The sequence below is a fragment of the Dromiciops gliroides genome, chromosome 1 (genome assembly GCF_019393635.1).
Source record: "Dromiciops gliroides isolate mDroGli1 chromosome 1, mDroGli1.pri, whole genome shotgun sequence".
NCBI classification, from domain to species: domain Eukaryota; kingdom Metazoa; phylum Chordata; class Mammalia; order Microbiotheria; family Microbiotheriidae; genus Dromiciops; species Dromiciops gliroides.
The window spans coordinates 745,640,017-745,657,908 of NC_057861.1; the positions used below are offsets into that span (position 1 = coordinate 745,640,017).

Genomic DNA, 17,892 nt, shown 5'->3' on the forward strand with positions numbered 1-17,892 from the left:
CTTTGAACCTTAGTTTCCTCTTATACAAAATGGGATGCTAATAGCAACTGCCTTATAGGAGTATCGTGAGGATCAAATGAGATGATTATTGTAAAGTATTTTGCAAACTTTGACGTACTCTACAAAGAGTTAAAGTGCTATACAGATGTTAGCTAGTATTAATATGATTATCATCCAGAACTCTTCACCATTTCACCAGCCTGCATTCTTACTTCGCTGCCCTCTCCGCCCTTTGTACCTTAACCATACTGGTTTGCCTTCTCTCCCTGAATTTCCTGTGTGCCCTCCTGCCTATGCCTTTGTCCATGCAGTTTTTCAGTGTTCAGAATGCCCTCCTTCATTTTGGCCTACTGAATTCCTCACCCAGCCTTAATCACTGAATGGGTGTTTCCTGAGACAAACTGAGACCTGGGAAAGACCTTAGATGTCCCCCTGCATCTGGGGCCATCCCCAGTCATCTGGACCAGTGTCTTGCCACTGGACCTAGATGTGAGGCTGGTGACTTTGCACAGCAGCTCCCCTCACCTTAAATCCAACTCATTGCAGATCATTATGTCACCTCCCAGGGTCATGGTCCTCTTTGAGAATGAAGAACAAACAACAACAAGCCATTGAATTCCTACCAGTTCCTTAAAGAAAACCTTAACAATAGCCATTTCTTCACCATCTGTCCTCAAAACTCTCACTCACTCTCTATAGGTAAGCACCTTCCTTTCTGGAAGTTTCCTCTTTCTCTCAAACCCCATCATGATGTCATGAATGTTTTTATTATCGTTATCTTTATGACGTCTTCACTAGACGACAGTCTCCCTGTCCCACCAAGCTCTTCATACAGCTGCCACTCAGCATAAATCACTGTATTTTAGAGAGGGTCTTACTGTGGGAGTGCAGCCAGTCTTTCTAGCGTGTGGATTGTCAAAGAGATTGTTAGTATCGTTAGGCATTGTTAAGGTTGCCTTGTTAATCCATTAACAGGTGTTGCACGATTGCTTTTTGAATGAATGGAAGATTCTGGTGAGATTTATTGGGTAATTCAGGTTCTGATCTGGAAATGAAAAGTTGTTACCTTAAATGATCTGAAGTTTGTTCTGTTTTGGATAATTCCATAGCCAACTTTGTTGGAAACTGACAGTCAATGTCAAATTCATTTAATAGTATAGTTTGGCAGGAAGTACCATTTGACCCTTGCATGGACACTCTTGCATAACTCACATTCTGAGAGCAAAATGTTAGCGGTGTCTGTGAGAACCTCATTTATAGTTTCCATGTTAAAAGTATTTGCCCTTTGGATTTTTCGAACTAGGTATCATGTAACTTATTTAGGCATGAAGGTACTCTCTATATTTGTATAGGTTTCCTACTCAAGTCTTCTCTCTTTCCCATCTGCCCTCTCAACAAGTCCCAAATCTGAGTGAGAAAAAACGATTCCTTTCTCCACTTTCCCTCCATAATTTTGCCCACAGTTATTCCATACTTAATACTGCAGGTAAGGACACGGAAGGGGTATAAATTATATTTAGTTGGTTTTTTTCCTATAAATAAATGAAAATATCTTTTATTATTCACAGCTCCCCAGTTGTTCATCTGTTCTGAAAGGAAGTATTCCTGCTGATAACTCACAGGCATCCTCAAATTTTGATCCAGGTGAGAAGCTGCTCTCAGACATCTTGCTTTACCTTGACAGAGTGGTATCAATGTCCTCATAAACAGCCTATCTTCCCCTTTTTATCAGAAGAACCTCTGGCGAAAAAAGGGGAGGAAAATCCCTAAGTCAGTATAGTTTGGGTTCTTTATAAATAGGAACTTTGTAACCTCCTCCAGTTCAGTGATATTGCTCTGGTTTGGCGTTCGGCACTGGCTCAGACAAGGCAGTGGAGCCACGATTTCATTACCCATGTGAGCGTGCCCGTCCAGATAGTGTATCCAAGAGCTGGTCTGCGGTTGTGCATCATGTGCTCTTCATGTTCTCCTGGAAATCCTTCACCTGGGGTGGAAAAACTTGACAATAAGAACTATTGGGATTCGTTTTACACAAATGTAGCTTGAGCAATGTGCATTACAATTCTTATACTTAATTATATCATGGGGGGCATGAGAGGGAGACCATTGCCTGTCAAGGGAGCCTGCTCCTTTGGTGGGAGATGTCCAGAAGAATAGTGAGTACATGTTGGGTAGGCGGTGCAGATGGTCAGTCAGCCAGACTCAGCACTGAATCCAAGGAAGAGAGGGGGCTAGATTAGCAAGTGTGCTCTGCTTTCAAATGACAGGCTGCTTTCTGACATACAAAAACATATTCTTCCTATTATGCCACATGGTTGCAAATCATGTAGTTCCATTAGTGTTGGAGAATCTACATGATAGATGAAGAAAAAGACAACAGAAGCACACGGTGGTTGTAAATTGGCTTTAGTGCATCACCAGTGGTGACTTTCAAACAAGAAGTGATGTAAGAGATACCATCCAAGAAATATATGATGGGGAAAGGAGGTGACCCAGTCATGGAGACACCATGAACAAATGGTAGCAAATGGGTGGCCCGAGGGCTATTCTAGGACCTTTGTGATTGTTGTTAAGTCATTCAGTCCTGCCCAACTCTTTGTGACTACATGGACCGTGGCACCCCAGGCCCTTCTCTCCTCCATTCTCTCTCCATCTCATCTCCTTTGGCCTTCAGTCTTTCCCAGCATCAGGATCTTTTCAAGTGAGCTCCATTTTCTCATTATGTGGTCAAAGTATTTAAACTTCAGCTTCAGTGTTTGACCCACAGCATTTACAAAGACCTTTTAGTGCATTGAGTAGATCTTTTGTAGAAGACTACAGGAGGAAACATTCAGGATGAGAGAGGAGCATGGATGCATCAAATAAGTTGTAAATGAGCTTAATAATGTTCCAAATTGTTGTCTCCCATGTAACAGAGTAGCCAGTCAGTTAAAGTTGAATGGAGTGTTTTAAAACACGGGCTTCCTAGGACTCAAGTGTGTCTCAGAAGTTTTGGTGCTGTTTTAATATTTTAAAACTTAGTTTGAGATACTAAAACTTCACCAAGTCTTTTTGGATCCCTTATATTTTAAGCTGTGTTTTCTGTTAGGTTCTTGGACAGTTTCCTATCTAGTAATAGCTGACATCGACATAGCTATATTTAAGGTTTGCTCTCATTTGATCTCACAATAACCCTGTGAACTTCTTGACAAAATAGATTAATGGTGAGAAAATTTTCATCTACCTAGTCAATTTCCATTTCCTCTGATAAAATACTGGTCTCAGATGTGTATGCACACATCTTTAAGGTGGAAAAGAAGCTTACATATTCAGTACAAAAGAAGAGTGTGTGAATTCATGAACTTTTGGGCAATAAGTCTTAGAAATGTAAGGCCTTCCTGAGGTTATCAGGTTGGTGAGGCTTGCCCAAAGTCCCCAGCAAGGAAGTAAGAAAACAGGACCTAGAAGCCACGTCTCCCACCTCCTTCTCAGGCCTGTTCCATTGCACTTTTATTTTTTTATTATTTTTTTTATTTACTTATTTTTTAGCTGTGACAAACCTCGTAAGTGATTCATTTTCATGAAAGATTCTTAGTGTCCGTCCTTCTAGGTTACCTCCACACAGCCAGTAGAGCCTGGGCAATGGGCATCCCTGGACCCTGTGACTTAGCCTGGTTGGGGACCCCATTGCACCCCATCTCTTGGTATTACTAACAGAGCTGCTTTAATGACTCTCCCAACAGCCAGTAAAATTGGCTGGGCTTTGGAGAAGCGGGGCTCCTGTATCTCTCCTTGACTCTTGAGTTCTAGGATCTTTCCCCCCAGAAGAGAAGTATTTTGTATATACACTTTGGTTATTGTTGTGAAATCTAGATAAAGGGTCATCGATACTACATTGAATAGAGCACTGGGCCTGGAGTCAGGAAGACCTGAGTTCAAATTGACCTCAAATTCTTACAAACTGTGTGATCCTGGGCAAATCTCTTAACCCATTTGTTTTTGTTTCCTCAGTTGAAAACGAGGATAATAATAGCACTTGCCTCCCAAGGTTGTTGTGAGGACCAAATGAGATCATAATTGTAAAATCGATTAGCACAGTGCCTGGCACACAGGAGGTGGCATAGAAGTGTTAGCTGTCATCTTCACCACCACCACCGACGTCATCCTCATCACCGCACTAGAGCTGGGACTTAAGAGGTCACCAGGCCCAACTTTCTTATTGTACAGATGAGGAATCTGGAGGCCAGAGAGGTGAAGGGACTTGCCCAGGCAGCAGGCAGAGAGTAGCAGTGGCCCCTATTCCAGAATAAGCACTCTTTCCACTGTGCCTGGTTCATGTTTCAAAATAAGTTATTTAGCCAAACTGGTGTGATGTCACTCCTGTTGTCCATAGAAGGCATTGGGGACAGGCTTGCTAGCTGAGAGCTTACGTTCTTTCCTTCCTTGGCTCAGCTGTGGTGCTCTGACAAGGACCTTTCTTTCCTCATTCCCTGAGATGATGATGCATTTTATTTTACGTTTAGTTCTCTGTGTACATGTTGTTTACCTCCCTCTCCTCCCCCAATAGAAGGTAAGTTCCTTGAGGGCAGGGATAGTTTTGGTTTTGGTTTTGTATTCCCAGGGCCTGGCCCCTCATAGGCATTTAGTAAATACGGGTATTGACTTGAATTCTACTGGGGAGATACAAGATAGACAGACAATTGAATGAAGCACCTGCTGTCTCAGGTGCTGTAGAAGGTTCTGCAGGTGCAGACAGACAGTGAAGGGAGCCAGCACTTCCCAGAGATAAGTGAAAGTTTCCCATAGGAGGGAATCTGCTCTCTGATCCTTGGAGGAAGTCAGGCACTCCAAGAAGTGGGAGGCCCTTCCAGGTATTGGAAGCCTAGCTTGCGCAAAGACAGAGGTGGGGGTGAGGGTCAGAGAATCCCAAGGGAGCCATTGTGGATGGAATATTGAGTTTGTGAATATGCTGTGCATGTTTTGGGTGGGGAAGTAAAAAAGCCCCACGAACATGTGAGATAATGAAATGTAAACTAACATGCATGTCACTTGAATGTATTAGGTGACTGTATTGTCAAGAATAACAGCTAAGAAAGTGGGTTTTCCTCCCAAATGCCTAGAAAGCCTAGCTTGCTTTGCTGGGCTTTTTCCTCATATCTATATTCATAAAGACTCCAAAATAAGAATTAACAAGCATTTACATCTTGTTACTGTCTTTCTGGCATATTTGCTTTTGGAATAGGAAATAAGACATCTCAGTTGTCCTTCTGTCTCTTATTTCTAAACTAAGGTCCTGTTTATACTCAGGCTTTAATAGCATTTTAGAATATCTCGTTTCTTTTTATGGTAGTGTTTAAAATTGTACTTCAGATAAATACAACTTGCATGTAAATGTCATTGAAGGCATTGCTTTCTAAAAATGTATTGGACTAGACTCCCTACTCAATTGAATGTTTTTCTTTTCAGCTACTCGAGTGGATCCCAGGATGCTGCCACGAAATCTACCTCCTCTCTTCATTCCTCTCCCTTCTGTGCAGTGTTATTGCAAAGCTGAGCACCCTATCTCCAGACTGTCTTGAAATCCTCTCCAGAAGAGTTTGGTGCATACTTAACGTGGAGTGATTTAGGAGTTACTCTAAATCTGCCACAGAACATTAATGAGTGAATCCGATTATTGTCTCAGGTTCTGAATGCTACAAATAAGCCCACTTAGAGTTTTTTCTCTTTTGACTGAGGCTTTCACCTGATCTCCCATCAGAAAGACTCCAACTTAATCTGGGCCGAGAGACATTAATGGAATACAGTCATGTCCACTCAGGACGAGAGGCAGATCAATACAGAATATGCTGTTTCCTTGTTGGAACAGCTAAAGCTGTTTTACGAGCAGCAGCTGCTGACTGATATAGTGTTAATTGTTGAGAGTACTGAGTTCCCTTGTCATAAGATGGTGCTTGCAACATGCAGCTCTTACTTCAGGTAAGTATTGGATCTGTTCATCTCTCTATGTATGACATGGATTTCTTTGTTTGAATATCAGTCCCTCAGAATAACCCAGTGTCCAAGGTATCCCTTCCTCTTTTGTTCCGTTCTTTATACGAGTGTGATGATTATGTGCAGACCCCTGATTACATCGGTGTGCTAAACTCTAGAAACTCCTCCTTCTACCAAAGCACCTTGGTGGGAACTCAGAGCCCCAGAGCGTTGTCTGGACAACGGAGGCTTGCTCAAGCTCACACAGCCAGCCTGTCTCAGAGGTAGCTTAGTGGTACCCAGGCCTCCCTGACCCCAAGGCCATCCCTTGGTCCACTTGGCTGCTCTCTTTCTCTAGAGATGCTCTTATGCTTGTTGTATCATTTTCTTACAGTACTTATGGAACTGATGAAGGAAGAACTTTGGAAAAGATTCAAGGAAAGAAAAATGGTGGATGATAGCCAATGATAGTAGATTTTAAATAAATAGACAGCATTCTGACTAGCTCCACTTAGAAGTCCCACACCTCACGGTGGCGTGAGCATGGCTGAGTTGTCAGAAGCTATGTCAGCAGAGCTGTTTTGGACAGGCCCAGCCGGAAAGGGTTTTGAGTAAGCTCTCAGCCTATAGATTGTCTGATTGAGCGGCCTGGAGTAGGCCTGGGTTTGTGGGGCCTTTATCAGAAGGTTGGTTCCTAAGTAATTACTAAGTTCTGCCTTTGGGGCCAGAACAATTCCCCCAAAACTCCCTTGGTCTGTCATGGTAGAGGAACACTCACCCTGGTACAATGTTGGATCCTTGAAATATTTGGTGTTTTGACAGATGTTTCGAATTAATGGAGAAATAAGAGAAATCATCTCTTTATTTTCTTTTGATCTTTTAAAGCAGTCCATTTGAAAAGACCCTCCATTCATAAGTTTAAAATTTGCAAAAGGCTTAACTTTTAAGTAGTATTCCTAGAATCTCTGATGTTTACAAGAGCAGTGTTTTTACTTAAGAGGAGAAAACAATTTGGGGCTTTTCCTCATTTCCTACTATTCTTTATCATATTCTACTTTATTAGAACTTTTAGCTTTACCAGATTCGTTGCTGAAGGCAACATTTTAGTGCTTTTGGTACTCTTCGTGTCATTACCTTCAGAGATAGATTTTAAATTGGCCAGTTTACTTGAAAACTAATAAAGGCACACCCATTTAAAACCCTTTGAGGCTCAGCAATGATTGATTGCTGGACCTGCAGTTGAGATCAGAGTCCAAGTCCCAGATTTTCCTGAGCACAAACCAAGAGCAGCCTGCCTTGATGGGGGCTGGGCTACTCAAGGCCTTGGTACCCACTCCTGATGGGCTCAGGTCTGAGATCGAGCTGATTGTTTCCATAGCAACGGGGTACTGTTAACTCAACTCACTCCTCCAGGTCTTTTTCATATAAAGGATTATTGAGGCCGACCTTTTACTTACTGGGCTGGTGCACTTAGTTTTTTCAGCCCTAAATTCAGGACATGGTTTGTTGCTGCTAAATTTCATTTTCATGGTTTAGGTTTATTGTTCTGGTTGGTTAGGTCCATTTGAATGTTGGTTTTGCCAGCCAGTGCATTACTTATTCCTCTAAGCTTTGTGTTATCTGCAAAGTTGATAACCATGCCTTCCATAATCTTTATTGAGATTATTGATAAAAATATTAAATAGAACAGACAGTGAGAGTATTTTACTACCTTTATCTCAGTTGAAACTGATCTCAGTACTTCGGGCTTGGTTCTACAATATGATATAACTCTACTTAACTATACTGTTGTCCAGTCCACATGTCCTCATTTGATCTACAAGAATATCCAGACAGGTTTCTAACTTCTTTGCTGAAATTGAGATGCATTCTAAATTGGTTTTTCCCAATTTTATCAGTCTAGTAAACCTGTAATAATAATAACAATGGCTAACATTTGTATGGTATTTACTCTATGTAAGACACTGTGTTGTGCTCTATAATTATTATTTCATTTGATCCTCAATCCTGAGGTGCAGATATTATTATTATCCCCATTGCACAGATGAGGAAACTGAGGCATGCTTTCTTTGCATAATAGTTTTTTCCTTCTCTCCTACTCTTGTTCGAGGTGTGAGGGACAGTGTGGTGTCATAGGAGGGGCCCAGGAAGTCTTGCTGGGATTCCCAACTCTTGATCCTAGATCTTTGAACCTTATCAAGGTACTTAATTGCTTACCTTAGAGGCCTCTTGAGAAGAAAATACTCAATTAACCTTCCAAGCACTATGTCACTATGAGCTGTGATGAGGCTATCCCACCTACTCTTAGTGGTGACTGCCTCTGGGTGGTGTTTCAGCAAATACATACGTATGCAGCCACACTATATGTATGTATTATGAGAGAGACACCTGCAACCATCCATAGAATTCACAACTGCCTTCATTTTTACCAGTTAGTTCCTGGATATACCTTCCCTCCCATGATGGGGTCTGCAGTATGTTCAGGGCTTAGAGCTGGAAAGGACCTTTCTTGCCCTGTTTTATCCAGGTTCTGGCTTTACCAAGGCATTTTTTCATTCTCGTAAATCTAATTTTCATATCCACTTGATCAGGTTGATTAATCTGCTAAACTCCTTCCCAGAATGGCATGCACTCCATCCCTTGCAAAATGCATCATTGCTCTTGTCAACAGTTGTGGTTCAGAAAACCCTCTCTGTAGCCAGTTTTTAACTTCCCATATTCTGTTTCCTCTTCCAAAGTCATCACCCTGGACTAGAGGAAGAGATGTAAACAATGCCTAGGTTTCCTTTGGCCATGTCATTCCTACATGAATGAGCAGATGCAGTATAGCCATCAGAGTGATCTGGAGAAGCCTGACTGCAAATCCTGCATCAGATAGACACTTATTAACAGGGGGATGGTGGGCAGGTCATTTTCTCTGAAGTTGAGTTTCCTTATCTCATTTCTCTTCTCTCTACAGCCAGTCTTTTAGTACTTTGTTGATCTCCCTTCTTTCATCCCTCTCTCCCTTTCCATCCTTTCTCCCTCCCTTCTTTCCTTCCTTCTTCCCTTTTTCCTTCCTTTCTTCCGCCCTCCCTCCCTTCTCTTCCTCCAGGAGTTAGGCTTGGGTCTATAGTCTTGTTTTTTTATTCCTTCAGGTACATGAAGGGTCTAGGATTTTATTGGTATGGGAACTCCTTTCATAAGCCCAAATCCCATCTCACCCTTCTATGAGTTAGTAGCCAATCCTAGAGGGTAAGTGGCTTGGAAGGAGGTGAGGGGCTGTCTTCCTAATTCTGAGATAGCCCTCTGACCACAGTGCCATTTTTTACTACCTCAGAGTAGATGGTTCCCAAATCCAGCTTAGATCTTAGTCCTGTACCACTAATGAGCTTTGAGATATCTCCACTTGGTGCCTGGGCCTTGCCTTCAACTCAGGGCCTGAAACTGAGCTCCTGTTTTCTGTCCCACCTACTTCTTAACGTTCTTCTTTTCTTCAGTGGTCCTGCCATGCTCCCAGGTTTCTCTTTTTCTTTCCTTCTTTCTTTCCTTCTTTTTTTTTGGTGCGGGGCAGTGAAGGTTAAGTGACTTGCCCAGGGTCACACAGCTAGCAAGTGTCAAATGTCTGAGGTTGGATTTGAACTCAGGTCCTCCTGAATCCAGGGCCGGTGCTTTATCCACTGCGCCACCTAGCTGCTCCCCCCCCCCATTCCCATTTTTGAAACCTAAAGTCTTCCTTCTTACCACACTTGCTCCCTTTTCCCTTCTCTGTGAATTAGCTCACATTAATGTAGAGCTTTTCAGGATCCAGTGAGCTTTGCTACAGCTCCCCAGGGAGCTAGGTCGTCTTAGCAATTTTCGTCCTCATTTTCCAGGTGGGGAAATAGGTCTAGATATTGTAAATGAGTGGCCTAAGATTACATGGCTAATAAGCATCAGGTCTCCTGACTCACAGTTCTTGTGTTCTAGTCTCATTGCCTTCATGTGTTATACTTGAGTGTCCATAGTTGGTATCCTGGCCACCACTCCCTCATGAACATTGCTCATTTTTATTTTTTAGCTAAAATGTATTGTAGCTTTTTGTTTTTGCATCATCTACACATTCCAATGTCTCCTCTCTCAGAGAGCCATCCCTTATATGAAGAATAAAAAAGAGAACCAATCCACGAATCTCTGCCATCTCGTGCCCAGTGCCCACACCTAGAGCTCCCACCTTGGCAGAGATTTAGGGTGGGGTGTCTTTTCCTAACTATTTTTATTGTTTGTTCCTTCCCTTCCATTATTGTGGTCCCAGTATATATTGCTTTCCTGTTGACTGACTTCACTCTGCATAGGTTCACGTCAGTTTTCCATGCTGCATTTCTCATATTCCTCCTTGCTTACAGCTCAGTGGTCTCTTGGTGCTGCCCAGTGGTTCAGCCTCAGACACAGTTCAGGTTCCATTGGTGGAATGATGTGGAAACTGCTGTATTTGCAGCAGCCCCCTGAAGATCAGGGGCCTTTCTGTCATCGGGTCTGTGTGTGTTCTTTCTTCCTATTAGAACACAGGTCCCTGAAAAAACTTTTTCGAATACATAACATCCCCAGTGCTTTGCACACAGTCAGCACTTAATAAATACTTACCATCCATCCATCCAGGACCTAGCTCAAGGCTTATCTCTTTATAGGGAGCCTTCTCTGGTCACTCCAGTCAAGGATCACTTACCTTCTGAACTCCTGGCACCACTTTAAAAACCATCCCACAATTGATTACTCAGTGTAGTCATGCAATGCACAAAAACAAAATGGAAGAAAGGCTGTCTTGGAACACAAGCACATTTACGTCTGCATCTTAGCAAGCGCCTTTCCGATGGGGCGGGGCTGGCGTTTACCTTTCACTGGGGGATGTGGAGCTAAGGCAGGTGCTTGAGGTTTACCCAGCGCTGATAGCAATTTCTTGAATTGGCTGTTCTTTAGCAACCCAACTTGATGCTCTTCCAGGTTCTCCTCCTTAAGTCAGATCTAATCATAATGCCAGTTTTTTGTGACTCCAATGAGGGATGGGAGGGGTTTTCCTCTTGTTTTTTGTCCAAGACTTTCTTGATCCTGAAGTCTTGTGAAGAGGTTCCAGAGTCCACGCAGAGAGCCAAAAGAAATCTCTCTCCCCCATTGGCAATTTTAGTATGTGGCCTTGGGTTGTTTGGTGTTATATGTGTGAACTTCATCTCTGCAACTGGATCCCACTTAGGTGCATCTTCCACAGTGTTGGCATTGTGTGTGGCAGGTACTAGATAAAAAAAGATATTGAGTACATTAAGCCAGCTGTTGACAGTGAAAATGGAGGAGCCCAGCAGACCGGCCATCTTAACAGAAAGCTCAACTCCTCTTCAGTTCCTCAGAATCTCTAGTGATTTGAATTAGAATTTGCCTTTGAGCTAGTTTAAGGTATATATAAATTTAAGTATCCTTTCTAAACTTTTGGATATGTTTTCTTGACTAGTAAATTTCTGTTTCTGGGTAACAATTGTCTTCATTAAAGTTTACTCTTATATTTAGACTAAATTAAGACTTGTGGGTCCTCACCCCCCTCCCCTACCCCCCATCCCAGGGCCATGTTCATGAGCGGACTAAGCGAAAGTAAACAGACGCATGTGAACCTGAGGAATGTTGACTCTGCTACTTTACGGCTCATCATAGCTTACGCCTACACGGGGAATCTGGCAATAAATGACAGCACTGTGGAGCAGCTCTATGAGACAGCTTGCTTCCTGCAGGTAGGTGGCTGTTCACTGCATCTGGGGAGTTTTTTTATTGTTCAACCTGAATTTTGATAACTTCCTGTTGAGCTAAGGCAGCGTTCTTGAGTTTTTAGTGATCTCCGATACTACTTATTTGAACATATTTTAATGTATGTTTTACAACAAAAAGAGGTGATTCTCATTCCCTCCCTTCTCCTTTTGAGTAAAATAAGGAAAGAATGAGTAATGTATTTCCTATTATTTTGAACTTTAAGATACCTTATAAACTGTTAAAAATGGGATATTAGTCTTAGTATAGAAACTGACCTGGCCACATTTTAAAAAAATTTAATTGAAATGATGTCACATGACATTTCCATTTATCTAAGAAGATTTCATGTAAAGCTCTTTTTGTTTGTTTACTGTATATTTCACATGCTTTTGTTTAGAGTGTTGGAAACTTAATGGCCTAATTTCTATTGGCATTACTTTATTCAAATGAATTTTTATAGCTTTCCTTTGTTTTTATATCACCTACCTTTCCAGTGTGTCCATTCCTCTGATTTTAGGATTAGTCCCTTACAACAAAGAAAAGAGGAGAGGGGGAGAAAAACAACTAGCAGAAACAACCAGGCTATCAAAATAGTTTGGGAATGTCCCAGGTTGCATGCCCTTCGTCCCCAGCCGCTGCAAAGATGGCGGAGAAATGGCTTTTCTTCTTCATTTGACAAGGTCTTGGAGTAGTGGATGAACTATAAATCTTTGCCTGGTACACTGAAGGCCGCTTGACTGAAAGGTGCGCGGTCAAGGCATCCTTGAACCAGAGTAAAACTTGTTTAATGTCTTTATCTGTGATTATATCATGTGTTTTCTCTTATGTTACCCAGTGAACATTTTAGAAGATCAAAGATAAGCTTTTCTTTGAAATCCCTTGCCCTGTCAGACAGAAGGCTCAATTTCATGAGTAGGAGACATTCCTGCTAAGGGTTAGGTAGGGAAGAGGCACTATTTACTTCTGTGTATCTCCCCAAAGATGGTGGCAGGGAGGGAGTTAGTGGGTGGAAGGTACATGACACACACAGGACTATGAGGTATGCCAGTGTACCCCAGACTACTGGAAGGTGAGCTGATATAGGGCCCCAGCTATTTGTCTTTGTTTCCTTTGGAATCTAAGGTTTTTGAATCCAAACCTGTATTTTTTGTGTACACACAGACACACACACACACACACACACACACACACACACACACACACACACACACACAAACACAGAAAATACTAGCTGTAAATACTGCCTTTTAGTTACTGGTAAATGATCTAGGCAGGAGCCCCTCAACATTTCAAAAATTGCCAAAGAAGGGAGAGCATTTTAAGATATCTAGACTCCAATGAACTTTGCCTCAGAATCATTTTGTGCTGGTTCTTTAATAAACTTATTGTGGCATAGTCACAAGAGGTGTTGGGGGTGCATCTCATGGGAAGGTACCGGTGGGGAGGATGCTTGAAATCTGAGGGAAAGTCACCCAACCAATCCTAGACCAAGACCTTTATGGCTCGGATTCTCTTTCTGACCAGCCACTTAAAAGATCACCGAATGAATAACTGCAACAGTTTATGACTCTTACCAGCTGACATTGAGATGTGTGCTTCCTTTTTTAACCGTACTAGAACGCCAAGTTGGAGTAAAAATGACCAATTTCAACATTCATAATTCACTTACTACTAATTTGTCGTACCTGTAACTAGAAAGTGTTAACAGTGCTACTTGTTGTAATTCCCTCTGTACTAATTAATAACCAGTAAAGCAACAAGGTGACTACAGAGTGGAAAGACCATTGGTTCTACCCTTAGCTAGCTTTGTGACCTTAGGAAAGGCACCAATTTTGTGTCTTCATTTCCTCCTCTGTGAAATGAGTGGAGTGAGACCCCAACTAGTTCTCTGACCTGAAGGTCTGTGATCCAATCCAGCTGATCCTGTGCTCAGCACTGTTCCTGACACTTGGAAAACTCAAAACAAATGATTGTGGATGTGACTTGTTTGAAGCAGGGAAGAACTCAATTTCAGGCACGCCCCAAATACAAACGATTACAAATGAGGGGCTTAGACTCAGTGGCCTCTGAGCTGCCTTCTAGCTTCAGATCACAGCTTTTCCCCCTTGTTGTGTCCTGGAGCCTCAGCAGCAGGCCAAGGAAAGCCTGTGAACCCCTTTTTGAAACAGCGCTTTTAAAGGCACAAAATAAAATATGTAGGAAACCGAAGTCATTGAAGTATTACACACATTTCAAAAAAATCCCAAGTTCATAAACCCAGGATAGGAACCTCCTAGGTTAAAGGTTCTTCTTCAACCTAATGGTTTGTTTATAATACTTGTCCCGAGAGGGTCCAAGCACAGTATAAAATGATACTCTCGTCATGTCACATGTACATGTGTGCATGGTCTTTTCTTCTTCAGCCCTATCTTGTCTGTTTGTTCATTCATTTGATGTGCACTGAGAGCACATAAGTAGGGCACTTTGGTCCTTGGGTGGGAAACTGAGTGTAAACACAAAAATTGTTTGACCATGAGCATTGGGCTTTTGAATTATGCTTTCTTATGATCCCTGGAAGCAGGAACACTATCATAAATAATAGGTGTGGAGTATCTGATGCTGTGCATCTCTTCTGAGTCTGTTCTCTGCTCTCATTGGTCTTTTTCACATTTCAGGTAGAAGATGTGTTACAGAGATGCCGAGAATACTTAATTAAAAAAATAAACGCTGAGAACTGTGTTCACTTACTGAGTTTTGCAGACCTCTTCAGCTGTGAGGAGCTGAAGCAGAGTGCTAAGAGGATGGTGGAGCACAAGTTCACGGCGGTGTATCGCCAGGACGCCTTCATGCAGCTGTCTCACGATCTGCTCATCGACATCTTAAGTAGCGACAACTTGAATGTGGAGAAGGAGGAGACGGTGCGCGAGGCAGCCATGCTGTGGCTCGAGCACAACCCAGAGTCGCGGTCGCAGTACCTGTCCTCGGTCCTCAGCCAGATCAGGATCGACGCCCTCTCGGAGGTGACGCAGAGAGCCTGGTTTCAGGGCCTGCCGCCCAACGATAAGTCTGTCGTGGTTCAGGGCCTCTATAAGTCCATGCCTAAGTTCTTCAAGCCAAGACTCGGCATGACCAAAGAGGAGATGGTGATTTTCATCGAGGCTGCGTCTGAAAACCCCGGCAGTCTTTACTCATCGGTTTGTTACAGCCCCCAAGCAGAAAAGGTTTACAAGATCTGTAGCCCACCTGCCGACTTGCACAAGGTCGGGACCCTCGTAACTCCTGATAATGATATCTACATAGCAGGGGGGCAGGTTCCTCTCAAAAACACAAAAACGAATTACAGTAAAACAAGCAAACTGCAGGCGGCCTTCAGAACTGTGAACTGCTTTTACTGGTTTGACGCCCAGCAGAACAGTTGGTTCCCAAAGACGCCGATGCTCTTTGTCCGCATAAAGCCCTCTCTGGTTTGCTGCGAAGGCTATATCTATGCCATCGGAGGGGACAGCGTGGGTGGGGAGCTCAACCGAAGGACGGTGGAACGGTACGACACAGAGAAAGATGAGTGGACCCTGGTGAGCCCCTTACCCTGTGCCTGGCAGTGGAGCGCAGCCGTCGCGGTCCATGATTGCATTTACGTGATGACCCTGAATCTCATGTACTGCTACTTCCCAAGGTCAGATTCGTGGGTGGAAATGGCCATGAGGCAAACGAGCCGTTCCTTTGCTTCGGCCGCGGCTTTTGGGGATCAGATCTTCTACATCGGAGGCCTCCACATCGCCAGCGGCTCCGGCCTGAGACTGCCGACCAGCACGGTCGATGGGTCTTCGGTCACTGTAGAAGTATATGACGTGACCAAGAACGAATGGAGGATGGCGGCCAACATCCCTGCCAAGAGGTACTCGGACCCCTGCGTCAGGGCCCTGGTGATATCCAATTCCTTGTGCGTCTTCATGCGGGAAACCCACTTGAACGAGAGAGCCAAGTACGCCACCTACCAGTATGACGCGGAGCTGGATCGCTGGTCCCTGAGGCAGCACATATCCGAGCGCGTGCTGTGGGATCTGGGTAGAGATTTCCGGTGCACCGTGGGAAAGCTCTACCCGTCCTGCCTTGAAGAGTCTCCGTGGAAACCACCGACGTGTCTTTTTTCACCTGACGGGGCCGAGGAGTTTGAGCTGGACAGGGACATGGTTGTCTTGCCTCCTGTGTAGTGGTGGGGCCCCAGGACGTGCGCACTGCTTGTGGCCCGTAGTTACCCTAGAGGGAAGAGAGCTTTATGAAAGGACTAGAAAGGGGTGTGTTAAATCCCATCTTTGATAAATTGTATTTTTATGCCCTACTCAATATTGGCAGCAGTATAATAATACATATATCAGTGAGTCTTACGAAGAGATAGACTACCATAATCCGAAATAGTTTATCTAATAATTGAGAAACTTTTATGTATATCACAAGAGCCTAAGCTTCTGGAGTATCTTATTTTTAGCCCTATGAACTTACCGTTTGGGACGAGTTTCCTTCATTAAGGTAGTCGGGTGTTCCTTGCGGGTCACATCCTGAGTCATTCTGAGAGACACTTCCCACGTGTGTTCATCATTCCTCTGCTTCTCTGTGGAAGGGCTGGAAAAGTGGTTTCTGGGGGTGGTCTCAGAGGTGAGCTTCCACCCCTCTCTCCTGGTCTAGTTGGGCCGTCTCGGTCCCATCGTAGGTCTCCCTGTTACAAGTGAGCTTCCCCTTGCCTTTGATAATGTTCCACAGGGTGTGCAGCCCCTGACTGCAGGACCAGTCTACTGGACCACGAGGGGCAAGTCTTCTGTGCCCACTCACACCTGGCTCTTTGGGGGACAAGTCTTCCGAGCAGCTGGTAGTTGGCTGATCAGGGGTGAACTTAGGTTGCAGTAGCAATCACTAGCCCCTCATAGTGCAGGTCTGTGTGGGGTTTGAATCAGTCAGGGCCTCCACACCCTCTATGTTGCAGGAACATTGGCTCCTGCTTCTGCTGCTGAGGTAGTTTTCCAGTGTAAAACCAAGGTTTAGTGTGGGTTAACCGGGTCTTCTCTTTTTGGCTAATTGAATAACAAGCATTACTGTAGAGTGATTGTGTACGGCTCTCCCTTAGCTATCAGGTTGTGGTTTTTTGTTTTTTGTTTTTCTTTTGGGGGTGATAGGGGTGGGGTCAGGGTCAAGTTTGGGGGGATGAAGCATTCAGGAATCCTCTGCACGAGGTGGGCGGCTGGGCAGAAGCCAAGGGCTGCTCTGGAACTCATCCCAGGAACCACTAGAAGAGGCGGGGCTTCCCCCCACTCTCCCAGGAGCACAGGTGCTTCATGACAGACGTTACCAGCATGTTGAGCTACATCATGTTTGGCACTGTATTTTGACTGGCATTAATTTATTAAAGAAATTGTACCTTGAAAATATTGGCTCCTCATTTGTGTGTGTGTGTGTGTGTGTGAGAGAGAGAGATGGCTGATGAGCTCTCACCTGGGATGATTTCACCAGGTAATGGTCACAGATTCATTGGGTTTTGGAGCTGGTACTCCTCTTGTAGTGGAAAGAACTGAGGCCCCGAAAGGTGGTTCCGGGGAGCTGTTTTAACAACGGAACGTTAACTGGAAAATATTACAGGAGAAAATAGAAGATGGCCGCTTTGTTTTGGGCTTTGGAAGCTGCTTGAATTAAAGAACAGCACACAGTGCCTACCCACCATGTTGGACTTTCTTGTCTGAGCAAATACTGAGGTTGGAGAAGTTTGTGGGAAAGGCCATCTCTTTCCAGATCCTTTGCAGTAACAAATGGCTTTAATGCTGTTTTCTTTCAAAGGTTGAACATGGCATTTTTCTTGAATGAACAGTTTTGCTTATGCTCAAAGTTGATTTTTACCCACATCCTAAATGCACTAGAATGGACAACATCTATTACCTAATTTTCAGGGATAGTTCTATGATTATGTAGATAAGATTTCTCTCTGTCTCTCCCCTCTCCCTATCTCTTTCCCTCCCCTTCCTCCTCTTTCTCTCTCCCCCTTTCTTCCTTCCCCTTCCCCTCCCCCTATCCCCGTCTTTCCTTTGCAATTCCTGTGGTTCCTTAGGCTTTAGATGAGAGTTATTTGCTGTGTCAGTCTAAATTTGGTCGACTACATTGAGAATGGAAAGTTTCTGTAAAGGAAAGAACACAGGCCTTAGAACCAGTAGATCTTCATTTAAAGGCCAGTTT

General features: G+C 43.7%; 1 protein-coding gene across 4 annotated transcripts in view; it reads left to right on the top strand.

Annotated features, from left to right (window-relative positions):
• The window catches only part of KBTBD2 (kelch repeat and BTB domain containing 2), a 32,166-nt gene extending 15,082 nt beyond the window's left edge, over positions 1-17,084 (top strand). For 3 of the 4 annotated variants that reach the window (XM_043977612.1, XM_043977613.1, XM_043977610.1), the window contains 4 exons: positions 1,569-1,644; positions 5,446-5,955; positions 11,516-11,681; positions 14,352-17,084. In XM_043977612.1, coding sequence (XP_043833547.1) covers positions 5,786-5,955; positions 11,516-11,681; positions 14,352-15,887 — 1,872 coding nt within the window. In that variant the 5' untranslated portion in view covers positions 1,569-1,644; positions 5,446-5,785 and the 3' untranslated portion in view covers positions 15,888-17,084. The remainder of the gene's footprint in view (positions 1-1,568; positions 1,645-5,445; positions 5,956-11,515; positions 11,682-14,351) is intronic. The other variant, XM_043977614.1, reaches the window with a different exon arrangement.
• The last annotated feature ends 808 nt before the right edge of the window (positions 17,085-17,892 follow it).